General features: G+C 45.1%; 1 protein-coding gene across 1 annotated transcript in view; it reads left to right on the forward strand.

Annotated features, from left to right (window-relative positions):
* Window positions 1-22758, forward strand: part of LOC138955686 (ER degradation-enhancing alpha-mannosidase-like protein 3) — an 85248-nt gene that overhangs the window by 26035 nt on the left and 36455 nt on the right. Inside the window, exons 6-10 of the mRNA XM_070327240.1 lie at window positions 1168-1321; window positions 2028-2156; window positions 2992-3097; window positions 8852-8949; window positions 17070-17195. Coding sequence (XP_070183341.1) covers window positions 1168-1321; window positions 2028-2156; window positions 2992-3097; window positions 8852-8949; window positions 17070-17195 — 613 coding nt within the window. The remainder of the gene's footprint in view (window positions 1-1167; window positions 1322-2027; window positions 2157-2991; window positions 3098-8851; window positions 8950-17069; window positions 17196-22758) is intronic.

A 22758-nucleotide genomic window follows, 5' to 3' on the forward strand; every position in this document is an offset into this window, starting at 1 on the left:
GATCTCACTGTATGTCTCCACTGTGTGTAGCTTGCTGGGCGGCCATGTCATGACGATCTCACTGTATGTCTCCACTGTGTGTAGCTTGCTGGGCGGCCATGTCATGACGATCTAACTGTATGTCTCCACTGTGTGTAGCTTGCTGGGCGGCCATGTCATGACGATCTCACTGTATGTCTCCACTGTGTGTAGCTTGCTGGGCGGCCATGTCATGACGATCTAACTGTATGTCTCCACTGTGTGTAGCTTGCTGGGTGGCCATGTCATGACGATCTCACTGTATGTCTCCCCTGTGTGTAGCTTGCTGGGCGGCCATGTCATGACGATCTAACTGTATGTCTCCACTGTGTGTAGCTTGCTGGGCGGCCATGTCATGACGATCTAACTGTATGTCTCCACTGTGTGTAGCTTGCTGGGCGGCCATGTCATGACGATCTTAACTGTATGTCTCCACTGTGTGTAGCTTGCTGGGCGGCCATGTCATGACGATCTAACTGTATGTCTCCCCTGTGTGTAGCTTGCTGGGCGGCCATGTCATGACGATCTAACTGTATGTCTCCACTGTGTGTAGCTTGCTGGGCGGCCATGTCATGACGATCTTAACTGTATGTCTCCACTGTGTGTAGCTTGCTGGGCGGCCATGTCATGACGATCTTAACTGTATGTCTCCCCTGTGTGTAGCTTGCTGGGCGGCCATGTCATGACGATCTAACTGTATGTCTCCACTGTGTGTAGCTTGCTGGGTGGCCATGTCATGACGATCTCACTGTATGTCTCCACTGTGTGTAGCTTGCTGGGTGGCCATGTCATGACGATCTGTATGTCTCCACTGTGTGTAGCTTGCTGGGTGGCCATGTCATGACGATCTAACTGTATGTCTCCCCTGTGTGTAGCTTGCTGGGCGGCCATGTCATGACGATCTCACTGTATGTCTCCACTGTGTGTAGCTTGCTGGGCGGCCATGTCATGACGATCTGTATGTCTCCACTGTGTGTAGCTTGCTGGGTGGCCATGTCATGACGATCTCACTGTATGTCTCCACTGTGTGTAGCTTGCTGGGTGGCCATGTCATGACGATCTCACTGTATGTCTCCACTGTGTGTAGCTTGCTGGGCGGCCATGTCATGACGATCTCACTGTATGTCTCCCCTGTGTGTGTACAAACAGGGGCTTGCTGGGCGGCCATGTCATGGCATCCTACTTCAAGCGCCGGGGGATGGGGCTGAGTTGGTACAACGACGATCTGCTGTCTCGGGCCAAGGAAGTCGGGGATCGCTTGCTGCCCGCCTTCAACACGTCCACCGGTATTCCGTACCCTAGGGTTAGTGTCTGTGTGTCTGTGTGCTTGCGTGCGTGAGCTTTCCCTTTGTGTGTGTGTGTGTGGGAGCGTTCTAACTGAGAAGTTGCATTTTAAGCTGTTTGTATTCAGGTATGATATTATTTAGGTATAATGTGAATCAGGTATTATGTTTATCAGGTATTATGTTAATCAGATTTAATGTTAATCAAATATTGTGTTATTTCAAAGCACACTCTCATTATGTTGATTAGTTTTGGTGCCATTCTGTCCTCTGTGTGTGTGTGTGTGTGTGTCTGTCTGTCTGTCTGTCTGTCTGTGTGTGTATTCGTGTGTCTGTCTGTGTGTGCGTCTGTCTGTGTGTCTGTCTGTCTGTGTATTCGTGTGTCTGTCTGTGTGTGTGTGTGTCTGTCTGTGTATTCGTGTGTCTGTCTGTGTTTTCGTGTGTCTGTCTGTGTGTGCGTCTGTCTGTCTGTGTGTTCATGTGTCTGTCTGTGTGAGGTTTAGTGCACTACCCATCAGCAAATTTGCTGAAATGGGAAGCTAGCATGTGTTGAGTGGTGATCAGGTTCTGTCCGTAAAGAATTGAAGGAAGGACCTCAACAAAAAATAATGTTTCGAGTGTGATTGACACGCTGTGTGATTTCAAATCAACCTGAAGCATGGCATCTTGCCCCAGATCTCATCACTCCATAGTGTGTTGCGTGATTGACATGCTGTGTGATTTCAGATCAACCTGAAGCACGGCATTGTGCCCCAGATCTCCAGCTCTCATCGCGACACCTGCACGGCCTGTGCCGGCTCCATGATCCTTGAGTTTGCCGCCCTCAGCAGGCTGACGGGGATACCCATATACGAGGTAACTATCTCCACCACTGTTAAGGTGATAGCTGTTAGTTTGACTCATATAGTAGGCTGTCAGCTATACCCATGTACGCCAAAGGTGATAGCTGTTAGTTTGACTCATATAGTAGGCTGTCAGCTATACCCATGTACGCCAAAGGTGATAGCTGTTAGTTTGACTCGTATAGTAGGCTGTCAGCTATACCCATGTACGCCAAAGGTGATAGCTGTTAGTTTCACTCATATAGTCGGCTGTCAGCTATACCCATGTACGCCAAAGGTGATAGCTGTTAGTTTGACTCGTATAGTAGGCTGTCAGCTATACATATGTACGCCAAAGGTGATAGGTTGGCGGCCAGGAATACCCATATACGTGTGGACAAACAGGCTGCTTGATAGTTTACCATTGTCAGTTTGATACCCGCAGTGTCTTTGTCCAGACTGTTCTGTGGGTTTAGAGGAGTTTGATACCCGCAGTGTCTTTGTCCAGACTGTTCTGTGGGTTTAGAGGAGTTTGATACCCGCAGTGTCTTTGTCCAGACTGTTCTGTGGGTTTAGAGGAGTTTGATACCCGCAGTGTCTTTGTCCAGACTGTTCTGTGGGTTCAGAGGAGTTTGATACCCGCAGTGTCTTTGTCCAGACTGTTCTGTGGGTTTAGAGGAGTTTGATACCCGCAGTGTCTTTGTCCAGACTGTTCTGTGGCTTCAGAGGAGTTTGGGCCGATTTGATCTGAATCCTGGGATGTTTGTTAGGTTTTTGTATTGTTTGAAACATAGCTGAGAGTGTGATAACTGGTTCACTGTTGATGTTATGGAGACGTTTGATAGCGTGAGAACATTGTGTGTGTTCAGGAGAAGGCGCGGCGTGCAATGGACTACCTGTGGCAGCAGAGACACCGCGGCAGTGACCTCATGGGCACCATCATCAACGTCCACAGCGGCGACTGGATCCGCAGAGGTTGGTTTTAATCGCCATGATACAGTGGAACCCCCCACCCCCCCCCAATTAATATCCACACAGGTTGGTTGCCCTCGCCATCATACAGAGGACCTCCCCCCCCCCCCCCCCCCCCAATTAATATCCACACAGGTTGGTTGCCCTCGCCATCATACAGAGGACCTCCCCCCCCCCCCCCCCCCAATTAATATCCACACAGGTTGGTTGCCCTCGCCATCATACAGAGGACCTCCCCCCCCCCCCCCCCCCCCCCCCAATTAATATTCTCACAGGTTGGTTGCCCTCGCCATCATACAGAGGACCTCCCCCCCCCCCCCCCCCCCCCAATTAATATCCACACAGGTTGGTTGCCCTCGCCATCATACAGAGGACCCCCCCCCCCCCCCCCCCCCCCCATTAATATTCTCACAGGTTGGTTGCCCTCGCCATCATACAGAGGACCTCCCCCCCCCCCCCCCCCCCCCCAATTAATATCCACACAGGTTGGTTGCCCTCGCCATCATACAGAGGACCCCCCACCCCCCCCCCCCCCCCAATTAATATCCACACAGGTTGGTAGCCCTCGCCATCATACAGAGGACCTCCCCCCCCCCCCCCCCCCCCCAATTAATATTCTCACAGGTTGGTTGCCCTCGCCATCATACAGAGGACCTCCCCCCCGCCCCCCCCCCAATTAATATTCTCACAGGTTGGTTGCCCTCGCCATCATACAGAGGACCTCCCCCCCCCCCCCCCCCCAATTAATATCCACACAGGTTGGTTGCCCTCGCCATCATACAGAGGACCTCCCCCCCCCCCCCCCCCCCCCCCAATTAATATTCTCACAGGTTGGTTGCCCTCGCCATCATACAGAGGACCTCCCCCCCCCCCCCCCCCCAATTAATATTCTCACAGGTTGGTTGCCCTCGCCATCATACAGAGGACCTCCCCCCCCCCCCCCCCCCCCCCCATTAATATTCTCACAGGTTGGTTGCCCTCGCCATCATACAGAGGACCTCCCCCCCACCCCCCCCCCCCCCAATTAATATCCACACAGGTTGGTAGCCCTCGCCATCATACAGAGGACCCCCCACCCCCCCCCCCCCCCCCCCAATTAATATCCACACAGGTTGGTTGCCCTCGCCATCATACAGAGGACCTCCCCCCCCCCCCCCCCCCCCAATTAATATCCACACAGGTTGGTAGCCCTCGCCATCATACAGAGGACCTCCCCCCCACCCCCCCCCCCAATTAATATCCACACAGGTTGGTTGCCCTCGCCATCATACAGAGGACCTCCCCCCCCCCCCCCCCCCCCCCCAATTAATATTCTCACAGGTTGGTTGCCCTCGCCATCATACAGAGGACCCCCCACCCCCCCCCCCAATTAATATCCACACAGGTTGGTAGCCCTCGCCATCATACAGAGGACCTCCCCCCCCCCCCCCCCCCAATTAATATTCTCACAGGTTGGTTGCCCTCGCCATCATACAGAGGACCCCACCCCCCCCCCCCCCCCCCAATTAATATTCTCACAGGTTGGTTGCCCTCGCCATCATACAGAGGACCCCCCACCCCCCCCAATTAATATCCACACAGGTTGGTAGCCCTCGCCATCATACAGAGGACCCCACCCCCCCCCCCCCCCCAATTAATATTCTCACAGGTTGGTTGCCCTCGCCATCATACAGAGGACCCCCCCCCCCCCCCAATTAATATCCACACAGGTTGGTAGCCCTCGCCATCATACAGAGGACCCCCCCCCCCCCCCCCCAATTAATATCCACACAGGTTGGTAGCCCTCAGGATGATATTTATAACAACCTCTTGTGTCCAAGCTCTGTAATGCTGTGTAGTCATGGCGACTTGATCCGCAGTGGTTGGTTGTAATATTCTCTTGTGTCCCAGCTCTGAAATAATCAAAACTCAAGAACATGATTGTGATGATTGCGTATTGTATCATATGTAGGACTGGAAGACATGCATCAAGTTTTATAAATGTGATGATGGTGATGATGATTGTGCAGAGAGCGGAGTGGGAGCAGGGATAGACTCGTACTATGACTATGATGTACTATGATGATGGTGATGGTGATGATGATTGTGCAGAGAGCGGAGTGAGAGCAGGAATAGACTCGTACTATGACCATGATGTACTATGATGACGATGGTGATGATGATTGTGCAGAGAGCGGAGTGGGAGCAGGGATAGACTCGTACTATGACTATGATGTACTATGATGATGGTGATGATGATTGTGCAGAGAGCGGAGTGGGAGCAGGAATAGACTCGTACTATGACTATGATGTACTATGATGATGATGGTGGTGATGATGATTGTGTAGAGAGCGGAGTGGGAGCAGGGATAGACTCGTACTATGACTATGATGTACTATGATGATGATGGTGGTGATGATGATTGTGCAGAGAGCGGAGTGGGAGCAGGAATAGACTCGTACAATGACTATGATGTACTATGATGATGATGATGGTGATGATGATTGTGCAGAGAGCGGAGTGAGAGCAGGAATAGACTCGTACTATGACTATGATGTACTATGATGTACTATGATGATGATGGTGGTGATGATGATTGTGCAGAGAGCGGAGTGAGAGCAGGAATAGACTCGTACTATGACTATGATGTACTATGATGTACTATGATGATGATGGTGGTGATGATGATTGTGCAGAGAGCGGAGTGAGAGCAGGAATAGACTCGTACTATGACTATGATGTACTATGATGATGATGATGGTGATGATGATTGTGCAGAGAGCGGAGTGAGAGCAGGAATAGACTCGTACTATGACTATGATGTACTATGATGATGATGATGGTGATGATGATTGTGCAGAGAGCGGAGTGGGAGCAGGGATAGACTCGTACTATGACTATGATGTACTATGATGATGATGATGGTGATGATGATTGTGCAGAGAGCGGAGTGAGAGCAGGGATAGACTCGTACTATGACTATGATGTACTATGATTGTGCTTGCCCTTGAGTTGCTGTAAGATTTTGAGATGACTTATGTAAATTCTGGAGGATGTCTTTTGATTGCTACAAAGAACCGACGCGCTCAAAATAAAACAAACACTTGAATAGAAAAATTAAACAAAGTTTATTGTGGATTGGTATACTTGTCAATGTCATAGGAATCAGTTCGTAATATTAATATATAAAAGGCTAAACATAAACCTATGGAGAGCTAAATAACTTATATTGGAGCGTGGCGGAAAAACTGATCTAAGTTTAGAATATGAATTGATGCTAAAATGTGGAGTAGATATGACTAGCTTGAGTGGGAGCGCAGAACAGTAGAGTGTGGAGCGAGAAGCGCGGAGCGGTGGAAACTGATAAAAGAAAAAACTAAACTTAGAATTCGAAACATCAAACTAAACCTAAAAGTGTCCTAAAAACATAAACATCGAAGATGGATGCCAAAATGGCGGCCGAAACAAGATGGCGGCAAATCAAGAAAAAATCACCAAAGCTATCATGAAAACCAAAACAAATATGTTAGAAAACCATAACAAAGAATAAACGTATGACACACTAGGCTAACTAGACAAGAAACGACACGCAGTGAAAGGAAAGCTGACCAACATTACAGGACGGAGAAAAACAAATACAACTCGCAAACATGCACCAAAATCTTACAAATTGTTAGCAAACAAAACTGGCTTAAAGTCAAATCATAATAAACAAGAACAGTCTCAGCTCGCCCCTCACATGGATAAAACGTAAGACAAAGAGAAGGAAAGAAGTCAAACAAACAAAGATTCGAAACGAAAATTACACGAATTCGGTAAATAAGAGCAACATGGAGTCAGAAATGGATACTCGCCTTTGACAGCATCAATATAATCTAAACAGGCTCAAGGCGAGCAACTAAACAGAACATTACAAATTAACTTGATAAAACTGGTCCCAGGAACAGAGCATAAAATAAACTATCTATTCTAAAAACATGTTGTTCCCAGAACAGCTTCCCAGCAAATGACGACGAATACAGGCTATCCACCACAAAGGTGAACTAAAAGTTACTGCGCGTTACTACGGTTTTTACTGTTACAAAGCATGCGTCCCGTGCTCTCCGGGGAAAATCTCCATAGGCTAGCATGGTGTCCAGCGTGAGCCATACAGGCACATGAAATTAATATCAGAAAAACGCCGGCCACACTCTCGTTTATAAATTTGTTCGTTACAATATTTAACGTCAGTAAAACAAAAACAAAGGTCGTACCAGGACGCTCATACTTAATAAAGAAAACTAGAAGATAAAGAGCAAGCTAGACCCGCACACGAACCTACAGAGGTGGCCGCAAGCTGGGAACAACTAGGGGCAAAAGTGAGATAAGGAAAGAAAAGTGAAAGAAAGAGGTGAGAAGGAGATCAGAAAAAAGGGGAAGCCACCACCACGGAAAGTCGCATGCGAGTCAAGCTAGAAGCATGACTAAAAACACAAGCAAAACCAAAAGAATCTAAATACACAGAAGGCTCCTTAGCAGGGGCATTCACAATGATGATGATGGTGGTGATGATTGTGCAGAGAGCGGAGTGAGAGCAGGAATAGACTCGTACTATGACTATGATGTACTATGATGATGATGGTGGTGATGATGATTGTGCAGAGAGCGGAGTGGGAGCAGGGATAGACTCGTACTATGACTATGATGTACTATGATGATGATGGTGGTGATGATGATTGTGCAGAGAGCGGAGTGGGAGCAGGAATAGACTCGTACAATGACTATGATGTACTATGATGTACTATGATGATGATGGTGGTGATGATGATTGTGCAGAGAGCGGAGTGAGAGCAGGAATAGACTCGTACTATGACTATGATGTACTATGATGTACTATGATGATGATGGTGGTGATGATGATTGTGCAGAGAGCGGAGTGGGAGCAGGGATAGACTCGTACTATGACTATGATGTACTATGATGTACTATGATGATGATGATGGTGATGATGATTGTGCAGAGAGCGGAGTGAGAGCAGGGATAGACTCGTACTATGACTATGATGTACTATGATGATGATGGTGATGATGATTGTGCAGAGAGCGGAGTGGGAGCAGGGATAGACTCGTACTATGACTATGATGTACTATGATGATGATGGTGATGATGATTGTGCAGAGAGCGGAGTGAGAGCAGGAATAGACTCGTACTATGACTATGATGTACTATGATGATGATGATGGTGGTGATGATGATTGTGCAGAGAGCGGAGTGGGAGCAGGAATAGACTCGTACTATGACCATGATGTACTATGATGACGATGGTGATGATGATTGTGCAGAGAGCGGAGTGGGAGCAGGAATAGACTCGTACTATGACTATGATGTACTATGATGATGGTGATGATGATGATTGTGCAGAGAGCGGAGTGAGAGCAGGGATAGACTCGTACTATGACTATGATGTACTATGATGATGATGATGGTGATGATGATTGTGCAGAGAGCGGAGTGGGAGCAGGGATAGACTCGTACTATGACTATGATGTACTATGATGATGATGGTGGTGATGATGATTGTGCAGAGAGCGGAGTGAGAGCAGGAATAGACTCGTACTATGACGATGATGTACTATGATGATGATGGTGGTGGTGATGATGGTGATGGTGGTGGGTGGTTAGTTGGTTGGTTGGTTGGTTTGTTTGTTGGTTGATTGATTGATTGATTGATTGTTTGATTGATTGATTGATTGATTGATGATGAATTGATTGATGATGATTGATGATTGATGATGCAGAGAGCGGAGTGGGAGCAGGGATAGACTCGTACTATGAGTACGTTCTCAAGGCCTACGTCTTGCTGGGTGACGACAACTATCTCCACCGATTCAACAAGGTAAGTCACTGTACATACACCCACCGTGCTCTCAGTCTTATCACGTTGGTCAGTCACTCTCAGTCTTATCTCGATGGTCAGTCACTCTCGTCTAATTAGAAATGGAATTTACCCAGAAGACAACAACTGAAAGGTGACAGCCTATGTGGATTTGTTAACTATCAACTAACTATCAACAAGCTATCAACTAACTATCGACTAACTATCAACTAGCTATTACTCCATCACGGGGGAGGGCTGACCGTGCACCCAAAAGCGGACTCTACCAGATGGGTATTTTTTGGAAGCTTGGGGCCTGCCAAACATAAAAATCGATGTTAACAAGAAATATTCTAGGGCGCACTTTCTCTTCTCAGTCAAAATTCAACTATACCCTGAAGAGTGATGCACGAGCATTTCAGACGCTTGCCTCTGAAAAAAGAAGTTCTCAGCCAAATTACGAACTCAAACTGGTACTTTTTAAATATAAATGTGTTGGTTGGTATCATTTGATTATCACAAAACAATTTGCACCTGCTTTGGCCGAGGATGCTGGTGACAGTATCATTATTATGAACCTTACCCTAAATCCAGTAAAGACGTCGTCCAAAATGTACGTAAGTTTTGATTAAAAATAGATTCACACAAGACTAGTATTGTTGTTTGGCTTGATACAGTTGATATATTTTCCCTCGTTTGACCCGGTAATGACCTTGTTGTGTGACCTTTAAATATTACGAAAGTTAACAATATTTGCGTTATATGTCATAAATCCCTAGACATGTGTAAAGTTTTAAAGCTTTAGCTTTGAAAATAGCCGAACGTCCAGAAAGATATTCACAAATAGAAAACGTGTACATTAGACCTAGTCATGACCTTCAAACTAGGCATGGGTCAAGAAAACTTTCCTCGGAGTTCAGGGTAATTGAAATCAGCGCTAATCCCAGAAGAAGATGAAGTTTATAAGCTCTTACTTACACAAAAGTTGCAGATAATGGTATTTTCCCTCGGTTTTCTCTCGGTTCTATTTGGTAATGACCTTGTTGTGACCTTGAAAATTGAGGACTGTTAATCAGATGATTGTCATGTCTAGAGATGCGCCAATACCAGAAAAAGATAGAGTTTGAAAGCTTTTACTTACACACAAGTTGCGGAAAATGGTATTTTCACTCGGTTTTCCCTCGTTTTTACCCAGAACTGACCTTGTCATGACCTCCACAATTGATGATTGTTAATCAGATGATTGTCATGTCTAGAGATGCGCTAATCCCAGAAAACAATTGAATTTGAAAGTTCTTTCTTACAAACAGTTGCAGAAAATGGTACTTTCCCTCGGTTTAATGACCTTGTTGTGACCTTTAAATAATGCGAGAGTCAATTATATTTGCGTATTGTAAAGCATTCGTATAGTCCTAGACGCGTGTAATGTTTTAAAGCTCTAGCTTAAGAAACGGGTGATTAAACGAACGCAGTGTTAAGTTGTTCATCTAGGAATAGCCTTGAAGACTGCAAGCCTTACGCTGATGATCATGAAGGCTCTCCTGCTACTCAGATGAGTGACAAAGTTCATTTTTCAAATATTCAACATCATTATATTGGCTCTAGCTCTTATCAGAAATAATGCTACCTCTTAAAATTGAAATACATTATGCTCTGAACCAGATTGAGGAAGACTACTCCCCTCTGTTATTTTTTTGTTTCAAGCTGTAAACACTATCACCAGCACTTTTACCATAGCATTAAACCAAAAGGCACCATTAGGTTGTCATATTTTGTTTCAAGCTGTAAACACTATCACTTGCACTTTTAGCATAGCATTAAACCAAAAGGCACCATTAGGTTGTCATATTTTGTTTCAAGCTGTAAACACTATCACTAGCATTTTTAGCATAGCATTAATTAAACCAAAAGGCACCATTAGGTTGTCATATTTTGCTCGTGCATTGCTAAATGTATGTAGATAAACTTTGAAAGTCGGAAATGGGGTTCTGGAAACTATGCATGTCACACTGAACTCGCACCACAAAGCGACATTTTTTAGGAAACGCCTGGCACACTTTACTGGGCGCGGGGTTAGGAAGATTGGAAGGTCATAGTAACATAGTATACGGTTCAAATCCATTCATATTTTACAGATATTATGTAAAGACATCATACTTGACAAAAATATATCCATTGAAGCCAAACAACAATACTAGTCTTGTGGGACCTTCGCATCATGTTGATGTGTTGTCATGTGTTGTGATGTTGATGTGTTGTGATGTTGATGTGTTGTCATGTGTTGTGATGTTGATGTGTTGTGATGTGTTGTGATGTGTTGTGATGTTGATGTGTTGTCATGTGTTGTGATGTTGATGTGTTGTCATGTGTTGTGATGTTGATGTGTTGTGATGTTGATGTGTTGTCATGTGTTGTGATGTTGATGTGTTGTCATGTGTTGTGATGTTGATGTGTTGTGATGTGTTGTGATGTTGTTGTGATGTTGATGTGTTGTGATGTTGATGTGTTGTCATGTTGATGTGTTGTGATGTTGATGTGTTGTCATGTGTTGTGATGTTGATGTGTTGTGATGTTGATGTGTTGTGATGTTGATGTGTTGTCATGTGTTGTGATGTTGATGTGTTGTCATGTGTTGTGATGTTGTTGTGATGTTGATGTGTTGTGATGTTGATGTGTTGTCATGTTGATGTGTTGTCATGTGTTGTCATGTGTTGTCATGTTGATGTGTTGTGATGTTGATGTGTTGTCATGTTGATGTGTTGTCATGTTGATGTGTTGTCATGTGTTGTCATGTTGATGTGTTGTGATGTTGATGTGTTGTCATGTGTTGTGATGTTGATGTGTTGTCATGTGTTGTCATGTGTTGTGTTGTCATGTTGATGTGTTGTGATGTTGATGTGTTGTCAAGTGTTGTGATGTTGATGTGTTGTCATGTTGATGACTGACTATTAGGGTTTAACGTCCTCTTAGACCAACTGGTCTATATTGGGACAGGTATTGGTAGTACGCTGAAGATATGGTGTGATACTTTGATTCGAACAAGCCCTCTGTGGCTGTCTTCTTCGACACACCAGCACTGGGTTTGTCTCGTCAAAGTATCGAAATACGATCATGATAATCAGAGACGAGAGATGATGCATGCGTGTCTTCGTGTTTTCCAAGCCCTGAGACTTTCGCTGTGAACGTGGGATCTTTTGCGTGCGCGTGTGTGCACACGGGGGTGTTCGGACACCGAAGAGAGTCTGCACAAAGTTGACTCCGAGAAATAAATCTCTCGCCGAACGTGGGGATCGAACCCACGCTGATAGCAACCAACTGGCTACAAAGCCAGCGCGCTACCAACTGAGCTACGTCCCCGCCCTTGTCATGTTGATGTGTTGTCATGTGTTGTGATGTTGATGTGTTGTCATGTGTTGTGATGTTGATGTGTTGTCATGTGTTGTGATGTTGATGTGTTGTCATGTGTTGTGATGTTGATGTGTTGTCATGTGTTGTGATGTTGATGTGTTGTCATGTTGGTGTGTTGTCATGTGTTGTGATGTTGATGTCTTGTCATGTGTTGTGATGTTGATGTGTTGTGATGTTGATGTGTTGTCATGTGTTGTGTTGTTGATGTGTTGTCATGTGTTGTGATGTTGATGTGTTGTCATGTGTTGTGATGTGTTGTCATGTTGGTGTGTTGTCATGTGTTGTGATGTTGATGTCTTGTCATGTGTTGTGATGTTGATGTCTTGTCATGTGTTGTGATGTTGATGTGTTGTCATGTTGGTTTAAGCGTGTTTATTCAAATTCTCATGCACACGTTTCAAACAATAACAACATTGAGAACGTTAACAAGCAGATTGCTTATGGACACGTTCTTGAACTTATAATCAATACACATTCAGATAGCAAAACATGGCGAACAAGTAATAGCTTCAACACTTATCTTGATAATCTTTAATTATATTTTATACAAATAGGGTAAAGAGAGAGAGAGAGAGAGAGAGAGAGGGAGAGGGAGAGGGAGAGAGAGAGAGGGAGGGAGAGAATGCCTGGCTACATCAATTGCACAGTTAATATAATATCAGCCGAAGCGATTAGTTAACATAACATAGTCTTGTACAACAGAGAATATTTTCGTGTTCAAAGATATAGTTAAATCAGTATTTCCAAACAAGAGTGTTTTGCAGTCCAGAACGTGTGTTGGCAGACTATTGAATAAAATGGTTCTATGTTCTTTAAATTTTGGACAGTGTAATAAGAAATGTTCAGAATCTTCCGGGCATGCTCCACACGTACATTCTAAATTATCAGAGAGGTGTCGGTTAACTAAGTCTTGTTGCAAATCGCTCATGTTTAATCTCAACCTGCTGTGAAGTACCTGTCCCTGGCGGTTGCCTAAATAATAATACGGTGGAACAACAACATCTCCATCGGTCAAATACCTTTTAAATTCACCAACTGACTGCGTTTGTTGTATATTTTCTGGAAGATTATTCCACAAAGCTGTCGTTGAAGGAAAAAATGAAGATTTATATAACTCACTTCTGCACAATGGAAACTTACGTTCAAGAGGGCGTCGTCTGTGGTAAGGATTTACATCGGAAACCAGGACCGGCAGTTTGGAATATAAATATTCTGGGGTTAAACGATTTACAATTTTATAATACAGCAAAAGTTTATGACGACGTCGCCTTTCTTTCAGGGGCACAAAACCCGATTCGTTATACAGTTTTTGGTGGCTTGTGCCACGTACTGCACCTACAATGATTCGGATTGCATCGAGATGCAATGTCTCCAACTCGTCTGCCAAACACTGTGTACAGTTATCCCAGATAACGTCCGCATAATCAAACAATGGTAACATAAAGGATTTATATATAACTTCAAGTGATTTTCTGTTTAAACGATGCTTGAATAAACCAAAACACGCAATTGACTTTCTACATTTAGCAATTAGACTTTTTATGTGGGAATCCCATTTACAATTACCTTGTAGAATGACGCCAAGGTGCTTGTGATTTTCAACATCAACTAAGTGTGCATCTTCGAAATACAATGGTGGAAGTAAAACATTTTGTTGCCTACAAATGTCCAACAATTCTGTCTTTTGACAATTAAAAGTGACTTTCCATTTAGAAGCCCATGTGCGAATTTTATCCAAATCAGAATTCAAAATCTCTGCTCGTACATCATCGTTATCTAAACTTAAGTACATACTCGTATCGTCTGCAAAGAGTTTCAACACTGATTCAAGACCAACACCAATATCGTTAATATAAATGAGAAATAAAAGAGGTCCTAAGACAGAACCCTGAGGGACACCAGCAGAAGGGGTAGCATAACTTGATTTGGTTCCTTTCAATACTACTGCTTGTCTGCGATCGCTCAAGTAATGTTCAAACCAAACAAGCAAGGGACCTCTTATACCTATCGCCTCAAGCTTGTGGAGCAGACCGCGATGCCAGACTTTATCAAAAGCTTTGGATACATCAAAAAATATTGCCTGTGACATAATGTTTTTATCAAGTGCAACACAAAAATCATCATATATACTCAATAGTTGATAAACAGTCGAATCACCAGCAATAAAACCAGATTGGCAGTGTGTAATCAAATCATAATTTTTCAAATAACCAAACACACGGATTTGTATACATTTTTCAAGCACCTTCCCAATACAACTCAGCAAAGAGATTGGACGGTAGTTGGAACAAGCACTCCTATCGCCTTTCTTAAAAATGGGCGTAATGTGAGCAGTTTTCCAGATAACTGGAAAAACACCCTCAGACAAGGATCTGTTAAAGAGAACTGTAAGCGGTGGAACGATAACAGGTAATCCATCTACAAGCAATTTATTATGTATTCCGTCAGGGCCCACGGCCTTGGATAAATTTAAATTCCTTAACACTTGGACAACTTCAGCTTCTGTTAATTCAAAAGTCGATAAAGATGTATTACACCAATTTGCCTCGGGCAGGGGATCGTCTGGATTTTCAACTTTAGACTGGCTTTCAAAATAATTATTAAACAAAATCGTTTTTTCACAAATGTTATCAATAATTTTTCCATTATCTTCTAGCGGTGGAATTTCGTTACATGCAACACCTTTTTTCTTCAAGAAGGAATTAACAAGTTGCCACCAATTTTTGCTTCCGAAGTTCTGTTTACAATTTATCCTCTCATCAAGTTCTAGAAAATATTCTCTTTTTCTTTTACGAATTTCATCTGTATACTGATTTCTAGTCAGGCGGAATAATGCCCACTGCTCAGGTGTATTTAAGCGCTTAGCAACTTGATGTATACAATTTTTTGCGTTTCGTAATTGTAAAATATGTTCAGTCATCCATGGGGCATCATCTTCACGTACTGTTATTATCTTAACAGGCATACATGTTTTTGCAACACGGAATAAATGTTCAGAAAACAAGGCAGCAGCTTCGTCAATGGACGCATTTAAAACTGTGTTCAAAAGATCAATTTTGTTCAATTCAAACAAAAATGTATCAACATCTAACTTGGCATAATTATATATAGTCCTTTTGAACTGACCTTTTTTTAGTCTCTGTGACGTTAATTTTACACATGGCACAGAATGGTCACTACAAATGGGGGGTAACACTACAACTTCACTGATTAAGTTTATACTCGTGGTCAGGATCAGATCGATGCATGAGGATTTAGTTTCTGTAATACGTGTGGGTTCAGTAACGAGCTGGTGCAGATTGTTTTTTTGTATTAAATTAAGAAAGTGGGGAGATGGATTATTCAAAAAATCTTCGTTAAAGTCTCCAAGAATTAGAAATTTATGTGGTGTTCTCATTACTTGCTTTACAGATTCGTCAACCAAGTGCCAATAATCAATCCGAGAGTCTGGTGGTCGGTAAAATGAACCAACCAGCACAGTTTCTTGCAATAATTTAGTTTCTACCCAGACTGCTTCAAGGCCTGGAATTAACAAATCAGGCCTTGGTTTGCAAATAAAATCGTTTTTCACATAAACAGCTACCCCTCCATATCCATCTGGCCTATCAAGACGCACTGGGGGATGAAATCCTTTGAGGCATAAACTGTCGTTTGATATCGAGTCACACAACCAAGTTTCTGACAAAGTCACAATATCGTGCTCTTTAACTTCACATTGTAAAATATCAATCTTGTTTCGCAAACTACGTACATTTATATGCAAAATAGAGGTATCTTTCACATGCTCTCTACCAGGCGGGCCTGGGTTTGGGTGGACATCTCCTGACAATAAAACCATCAGCAAAATGACAAAAACATGTGTCACAAAACTATGCACGAATATAATGTTCCAAAGCATATGCCCGTAACGCTTACTTCCAATTGGTTGACTAAAATAGGAAGGTTGCGATTTTGAGTCGGGTATGGGGTTTAAGGGTGTGGAGTTGAAACATTCAATATTTTTCTCGTAGTACACACACAAGAAATGTGCATGGAAAAAGATGAAGAGAGCTGTTCGAAAACCATTTTGTCCGTGAAAAACTAAAAACATATATACCAGGACGGTGTCAAGATCAAGAAAAAACAATTTTTGTGAGCACCTGGCCGATATTGCGTAAAAACAACCAACCCTGGATCTGAAATTAACGATGTCTAAAGGCATTCAAAATTTAGGTTACAACTTCTTTGAAGAAGAAGAACCAGGGCTGGGCATCGGTAGCTAGGCATGGGACAAGCATCAGTGAACGGGTCTCTCTCTCTAAAAGGGAATAACAGTGGTTAAGGAGCGAAAAACAGGGGAAAGCTATAGCGAAAAGCAGGTGTTGTGATGTTGATGTGTTGTCATGTTGGTGTGTTGTCATGTGTTGTGATGTTGATGTGTTGTCATGTTGGTGTGTTGTCATGTGTTGTGATGTTGATGTCTTGTCATGTGTTGTGATGTTGATGTGTTGTGATGTTGATGTCTTGTCATGTGTTGTGATGTTGATGTGTTGTCATGTTACAGCACTACGATGCGGTGATGCGCTACGTGAGTCAGGGGCCGCTACTGTCGGACGTTCACATGATGTTGATGTGTTGTGATGTGTTGTCATGTTACAGCACTACGATGCGGTGATGCGCTACGTGAGTCAGGGGCCGCTACTGTCGGACGTTCACATGATGTTGATGTGTTGTGATGTGTTGTCATGTTACAGCACTACGATGCGGTGATGCGCTACATGAGTCAGGGGCCGCTACTGTTGGACGTTCACATGCACAAACCAAACTCCATCTCCCGTAACTTCATGGACGCCCTCCTGGCTTTCTGGCCCGGCCTGCAGGTAAGCTGATCACTGGTGGGCTTGTTTGATCATCCTAGTCTGTCTCCCTACTTTGTGCTATGGTGTGTTGGCTGTGTGTGTCTGTCTCTGTGTCTGTCTCTGTGTCTGTCTCTGTGTGTTATGGTTTGTTGGCTGTGTGTGTCTGTCTCTGTGTGTTATGGTTTGTTGGCTGTGTGTGTCTGTCTCTGTGTGTTATGGTTTGTTGGCTGTGTGTGTCTGTCTCTGTGTGTTATGGTTTGTTGGCTGTGTGTGTCTGTCTCTGTGTGTTATGGTTTGTTGGCTGTGTGTGTCTGTCTCTGTGTGTTATGGTGTGTTGGCTGTGTGTGTCTGTCTCTGTGTGCTATGGTGTGTTGGCTGTGTGTGTCTGTCTCTGTGTGTTATGGTTTGTTGGCTGTGTGTGTCTGTCTCTGTGTGTTATGGTTTGTTGGCTGTGTGTGTCTGTCTCTGTGTGTTATGGTGTGTTGGCTGTGTGTGTCTGTCTCTGTGTGCTATGGTTTGTTGGCTGTGTGTGTCTGTCTCTGTGTGCTATGGTGTGTTGGCTGTGTGTGTCTGTCTCTGTGTGTTATGGTTTGTTGGCTGTGTGTGTCTGTCTCTGTGTGCTATGGTTTGTTGGCTGTGTGTGTCTGTCTCTGTGTGTTATGGTTTGTTGGCTGTGTGTGTCTGTCTCTGTGTTATGGTTTGTTGGCTGTGTGTGTCTGTGTCTGTGTGCTATGGTGTGTTGGCTGTGTGTGTCTGTCTCTGTGTGCTATGGTGTGTTGGCTGTGTGTGTCTGTCTCTGTGTGCTATGGTGTGTTGGCTGTGTGTGTCTGTCTCTGTGTGCTATGGTTTGTTGGCTGTGTGTGTCTGTCTCTGTGTGTTATGGTTTGTTGGCTGTGTGTGTCTGTCTCTGTGTGCTATGGTTTGTTGGCTGTGTGTGTCTGTCTCTGTGTGTTATGGTTTGTTGGCTGTGTGTGTCTGTCTCTGTGTGCTATGGTTTGTTGGCTGTGTGTGTCTGTGTCTGTGTGCTATGGTGTGTTGGCTGTGTGTGTCTGTCTCTGTGTGCTATGGTTTGTTGGCTGTGTGTGTCTGTCTCTGTGTGCTATGGTTTGTTGGCTGTGTGTGTCTGTCTCTGTGTGCTATGGTTTGTTGGCTGTGTGTGTCTGTCTCTGTGTGCTATGGTGTGTTGGCTGTGTGTGTCTGTCTCTGTGTGCTATGGTGTGTTGGCTGTGTGTGTCTGTCTCTGTGTGCTATGGTGTGTTGGCTGTGTGTGTCTGTCTCTGTGTGCTATGGTGTGTTGGCTGTGTGTGTCTGTCTCTGTGTGTTATGGTTTGTTGGCTGTGTGTGTCTGTCTCTGTGTGCTATGGTTTGTTGGCTGTGTGTGTCTGTCTCTCTGTGTGCTATGGTTTGTTGGCTGTGTGTGTCTGTCTCTGTGTGCTATGGTTTGTTGGCTGTGTGTGTCTGTCTCTGTGTGTTATGGTTTGTTGGCTGTGTGTGTCTGTCTCTGTGTGCTATGGTTTGTTGGCTGTGTGTGTCTGTCTCTGTGTGCTATGGTTTGTTGGCTGTGTGTGTGTGTCTCTGTGTGCTATGGTTTGTTGGCTGTGTGTGTCTGTCTCTGTGTGCTATGGTTTGTTGGCTGTGTGTGTCTGTCTCTGTGTGTTATGGTTTGTTGGCTGTGTGTTATGGTTTGTTGGCTGTGTGTGTCTGTGTCTGTGTGCTATGGTGTGTTGGCTGTGTGTGTCTGTCTCTGTGTGCTATGGTGTGTTGGCTGTGTGTGTCTGTCTCTGTGTGCTATGGTGTGTTGGCTGTGTGTGTCTGTCTCTGTGTGCTATGGTGTGTTGGCTGTGTGTGTCTGTCTCTGTGTGCTATGGTGTGTTGGCTGTGTGTGTCTGTCTCTGTGTGCTATGGTGTGTTGGCTGTGTGTGTCTGTCTCTGTGTGCTATGGTGTGTTGGCTGTGTGTGTCTGTCTCTGTGTGCTATGGTTTGTTGGCTGTGTGTGTCTGTCTCTGTGTGCTATGGTGTGTTGGCTGTGTGTGTCTGTCTCTGTGTGCTATGGTGTGTTGGCTGTGTGTGTCTGTCTCTGTGTGCTATGGTTTGTTGGCTGTGTGTGTCTGTCTCTGTGTGCTATGGTGTGTTGGCTGTGTGTGTCTGTCTCTGTGTGCTATGGTTTGTTGGCTGTGTGTGTCTGTCTCTGTGTGTTATGGTTTGTTGGCTGTGTGTGTCTGTCTCTGTGTGTTATGGTTTGTTGGCTGTGTGTGTCTGTCTCTGTGTGCTATGGTGTGTTGGCTGTGTGTGTCTGTCTCTGTGTGCTATGGTGTGTTGGCTGTGTGTGTCTGTCTCTGTGTGCTATGGTGTGTTGGCTGTGTGTGTCTGTCTCTGTGTGCTATGGTTTGTTGGCTGTCTGTGTCTGTCTCTGTGTGTTATGGTTTGTTGGCTGTGTGTGTCTGTCTCTGTGTGCTATGGTTTGTTGGCTGTGTGTGTCTGTCTCTGTGTGCTATGGTTTGTTGGCTGTGTGTGTCTGTCTCTGTGTGCTATGGTTTGTTGGCTGTGTGTGTCTGTCTCTGTGTGCTATGGTTTGTTGGCTGTGTGTGTCTGTCTCTGTGTGCTATGGTTTGTTGGCTGTGTGTGTCTGTCTCTGTGTGCTATGGTGTGTTGGCTGTGTGTGTCTGTCTCTGTGTGTTATGGTGTGTTGGCTGTGTGTGTCTGTCTCTGTGTGCTATGGTGTGTTGGCTGTGTGTGTCTGTCTCTGTGTGCTATGGTTTGTTGGCTGTGTGTGTCTGTCTCTGTGTGCTATGGTGTGTTGGCTGTGTGTGTCTGTCTCTGTGTGCTATGGTGTGTTGGCTGTGTGTGTCTGTCTCTGTGTGCTATGGTTTGTTGGCTGTGTGTGTCTGTCTCTGTGTGCTATGGTTTGTTGGCTGTGTGTGTCTGTCTCTGTGTGCTATGGTGTGTTGGCTGTGTGTGTCTGTCTCTGTGTGCTATGGTTTGTTGGCTGTGTGTGTCTGTCTCTGTGTGTTATGGTGTGTTGGCTGTGTGTGTCTGTCTCTGTGTGCTATGGTGTGTTGGCTGTGTGTGTCTGTCTCTGTGTGCTATGGTGTGTTGGCTGTGTGTGTCTGTCTCTGTGTGCTATGGTGTGTTGGCTGTGTGTGTCTGTCTCTGTGTGCTATGGTTTGTTGGCTGTGTGTGTCTGTCTCTGTGTGCTATGGTGTGTTGGCTGTGTGTGTCTGTCTCTGTGTGCTATGGTTTGTTGGCTGTGTGTGTCTGTCTCTGTGTGCTATGGTTTGTTGGCTGTGTGTGTCTGTCTCTGTGTGCTATGGTTTGTTGGCTGTGTGTGTCTGTCTCTGTGTGCTATGGTGTGTTGGCTGTGTGTGTCTGTCTCTGTGTGCTATGGTTTGTTGGCTGTGTGTGTCTGTCTCTGTGTGCTATGGTTTGTTGGCTGTGTGTGTCTGTCTCTGTGTGCTATGGCTTGTTGGCTGTGTGTGTCTGTCTCTGTGTGCTATGGTTTGTTGGCTGTGTGTGTCTGTCTCTGTGTGCTATGGTGTGTTGGCTGTGTGTGTCTGTCTCTGTGTGCTATGGTGTGTTGGCTGTGTGTGTCTGTCTCTGTGTGCTATGGTGTGTTGGCTGTGTGTGTCTGTCTCTGTGTGCTATGGTTTGTTGGCTGTGTGTGTCTGTCTCTGTGTGCTATGGTGTGTTGGCTGTGTGTGTCTGTCTCTGTGTGCTATGGTTTGTTGGCTGTGTGTGTCTGTCTCTGTGTGCTATGGTTTGTTGGCTGTGTGTGTCTGTCTCTGTGTGCTATGGTTTGTTGGCTGTGTGTGTCTGTCTCTGTGTGCTATGGTTTGTTGGCTGTGTGTGTCTGTCTCTGTGTGCTATGGTTTGTTGGCTGTGTGTGTCTGTCTCTGTGTGTTATGGTTTGTTGGCTGTGTGTGTCTGTCTCTGTGTGCTATGGTGTGTTGGCTGTGTGTGTCTGTCTCTGTGTGTTATGGTGTGTTGGCTGTGTGTGTCTGTCTCTGTGTGCTATGGTGTGTTGGCTGTGTGTGTCTGTCTCTGTGTGCTATGGTTTGTTGGCTGTGTGTGTCTGTCTCTGTGTGCTATGGTTTGTTGGCTGTGTGTGTCTGTCTCTGTGTGCTATGGTTTGTTGGCTGTGTGTGTCTGTCTCTGTGTGCTATGGTTTGTTGGCTGTGTGTGTCTGTCTCTGTGTGCTATGGTGTGTTGGCTGTGTGTGTCTGTCTCTGTGTGCTATGGTTTGTTGGCTGTCTGTGTCTGTCTCTGTGTGCTATGGTTTGTTGGCTGTCTGTGTCTGTCTCTGTGTGCTATGGTGTGTTGGCTGTGTGTGTCTGTCTCTGTGTGCTATGGTTTGTTGGCTGTGTGTGTCTGTCTCTGTGTGCTATGGTTTGTTGGCTGTGTGTGTCTGTCTCTGTGTGTTATGGTGTGTTGGCTGTGTGTGTCTGTCTCTGTGTGCTATGGTTTGTTGGCTGTGTGTGTCTGTCTCTGTGTGCTATGGTGTGTTGGCTGTGTGTGTCTGTCTCTGTGTGTTATGGTTTGTTGGCTGTGTGTGTCTGTCTCTGTGTGTTATGGTTTGTTGGCTGTGTGTGTCTGTCTCTGTGTCTGTCTCTGTGTGCTATGGTTTGTTGGCTGTGTGTGTCTGTCTCTGTGTGTTATGGTTTGTTGGCTGTGTGTGTCTGTCTCTGTGTGCTATGGTTTGTTGGCTGTGTGTGTCTGTCTCTGTGTTATGGTTTGTTGGCTGTGTGTGTCTGTCTCTGTGTTATGGTGTGTTGGCTGTGTGTGTCTGTCTCTGTGTGTTATGGTTTGTTGGCTGTGTGTGTCTGTCTCTGTGTTATGGTGTGTTGGCTGTGTGTGTCTGTCTCTGTGTGTTATGGTTTGTTGGCTGTGTGTGTCTGTCTCTGTGTGTTATGGTTTGTTGGCTGTGTGTGTCTGTCTCTGTGTGCTATGGTTTGTTGGCTGTGTGTGTCTGTCTCTGTGTGCTATGGTTTGTTGGCTGTGTGTGTCTGTCTCTGTGTGCTATGGTTTGTTGGCTGTGTGTGTCTGTCTCTGTGTGCTATGGTTTGTTGGCTGTCTGTGTCTGTCTCTGTGTGCTATGGTTTGTTGGCTGTCTGTGTCTGTCTCTGTGTGCTATGGTTTGTTGGCTGTGTGTGTCTGTCTCTGTGTGTTATGGTGTGTTGGCTGTGTGTGTCTGTCTCTGTGTGTTATGGTTTGTTGGCTGTGTGTGTCTGTCTCTGTGTGTTATGGTGTGTTGGCTGTGTGTGTCTGTCTCTGTGTGTTATGGTGTGTTGGCTGTGTGTGTCTGTCTCTGTGTGTTATGGTTTGTTGGCTGTGTGTGTCTGTCTCTGTGTGTTATGGTGTGTTGGCTGTGTGTGTCTGTCTCTGTGTGTTATGGTGTGTTGGCTGTGTGTGTCTGTCTCTGTGTGTTATGGTTTGTTGGCTGTGTGTGTCTGTCTCTGTGTGCTATGGTTTGTTGGCTGTGTGTGTCTGTCTCTGTGTGCTATGGTTTGTTGGCTGTGTGTGTCTGTCTCTGTGTGCTATGGTTTGTTGGCTGTGTGTGTCTGTCTCTGTGTGTTATGGTTTGTTGGCT

This window comes from Littorina saxatilis, unplaced genomic scaffold (genome assembly GCF_037325665.1).
Source record: "Littorina saxatilis isolate snail1 unplaced genomic scaffold, US_GU_Lsax_2.0 scaffold_351, whole genome shotgun sequence".
NCBI classification, from domain to species: Eukaryota; Metazoa; Mollusca; class Gastropoda; order Littorinimorpha; family Littorinidae; genus Littorina; species Littorina saxatilis.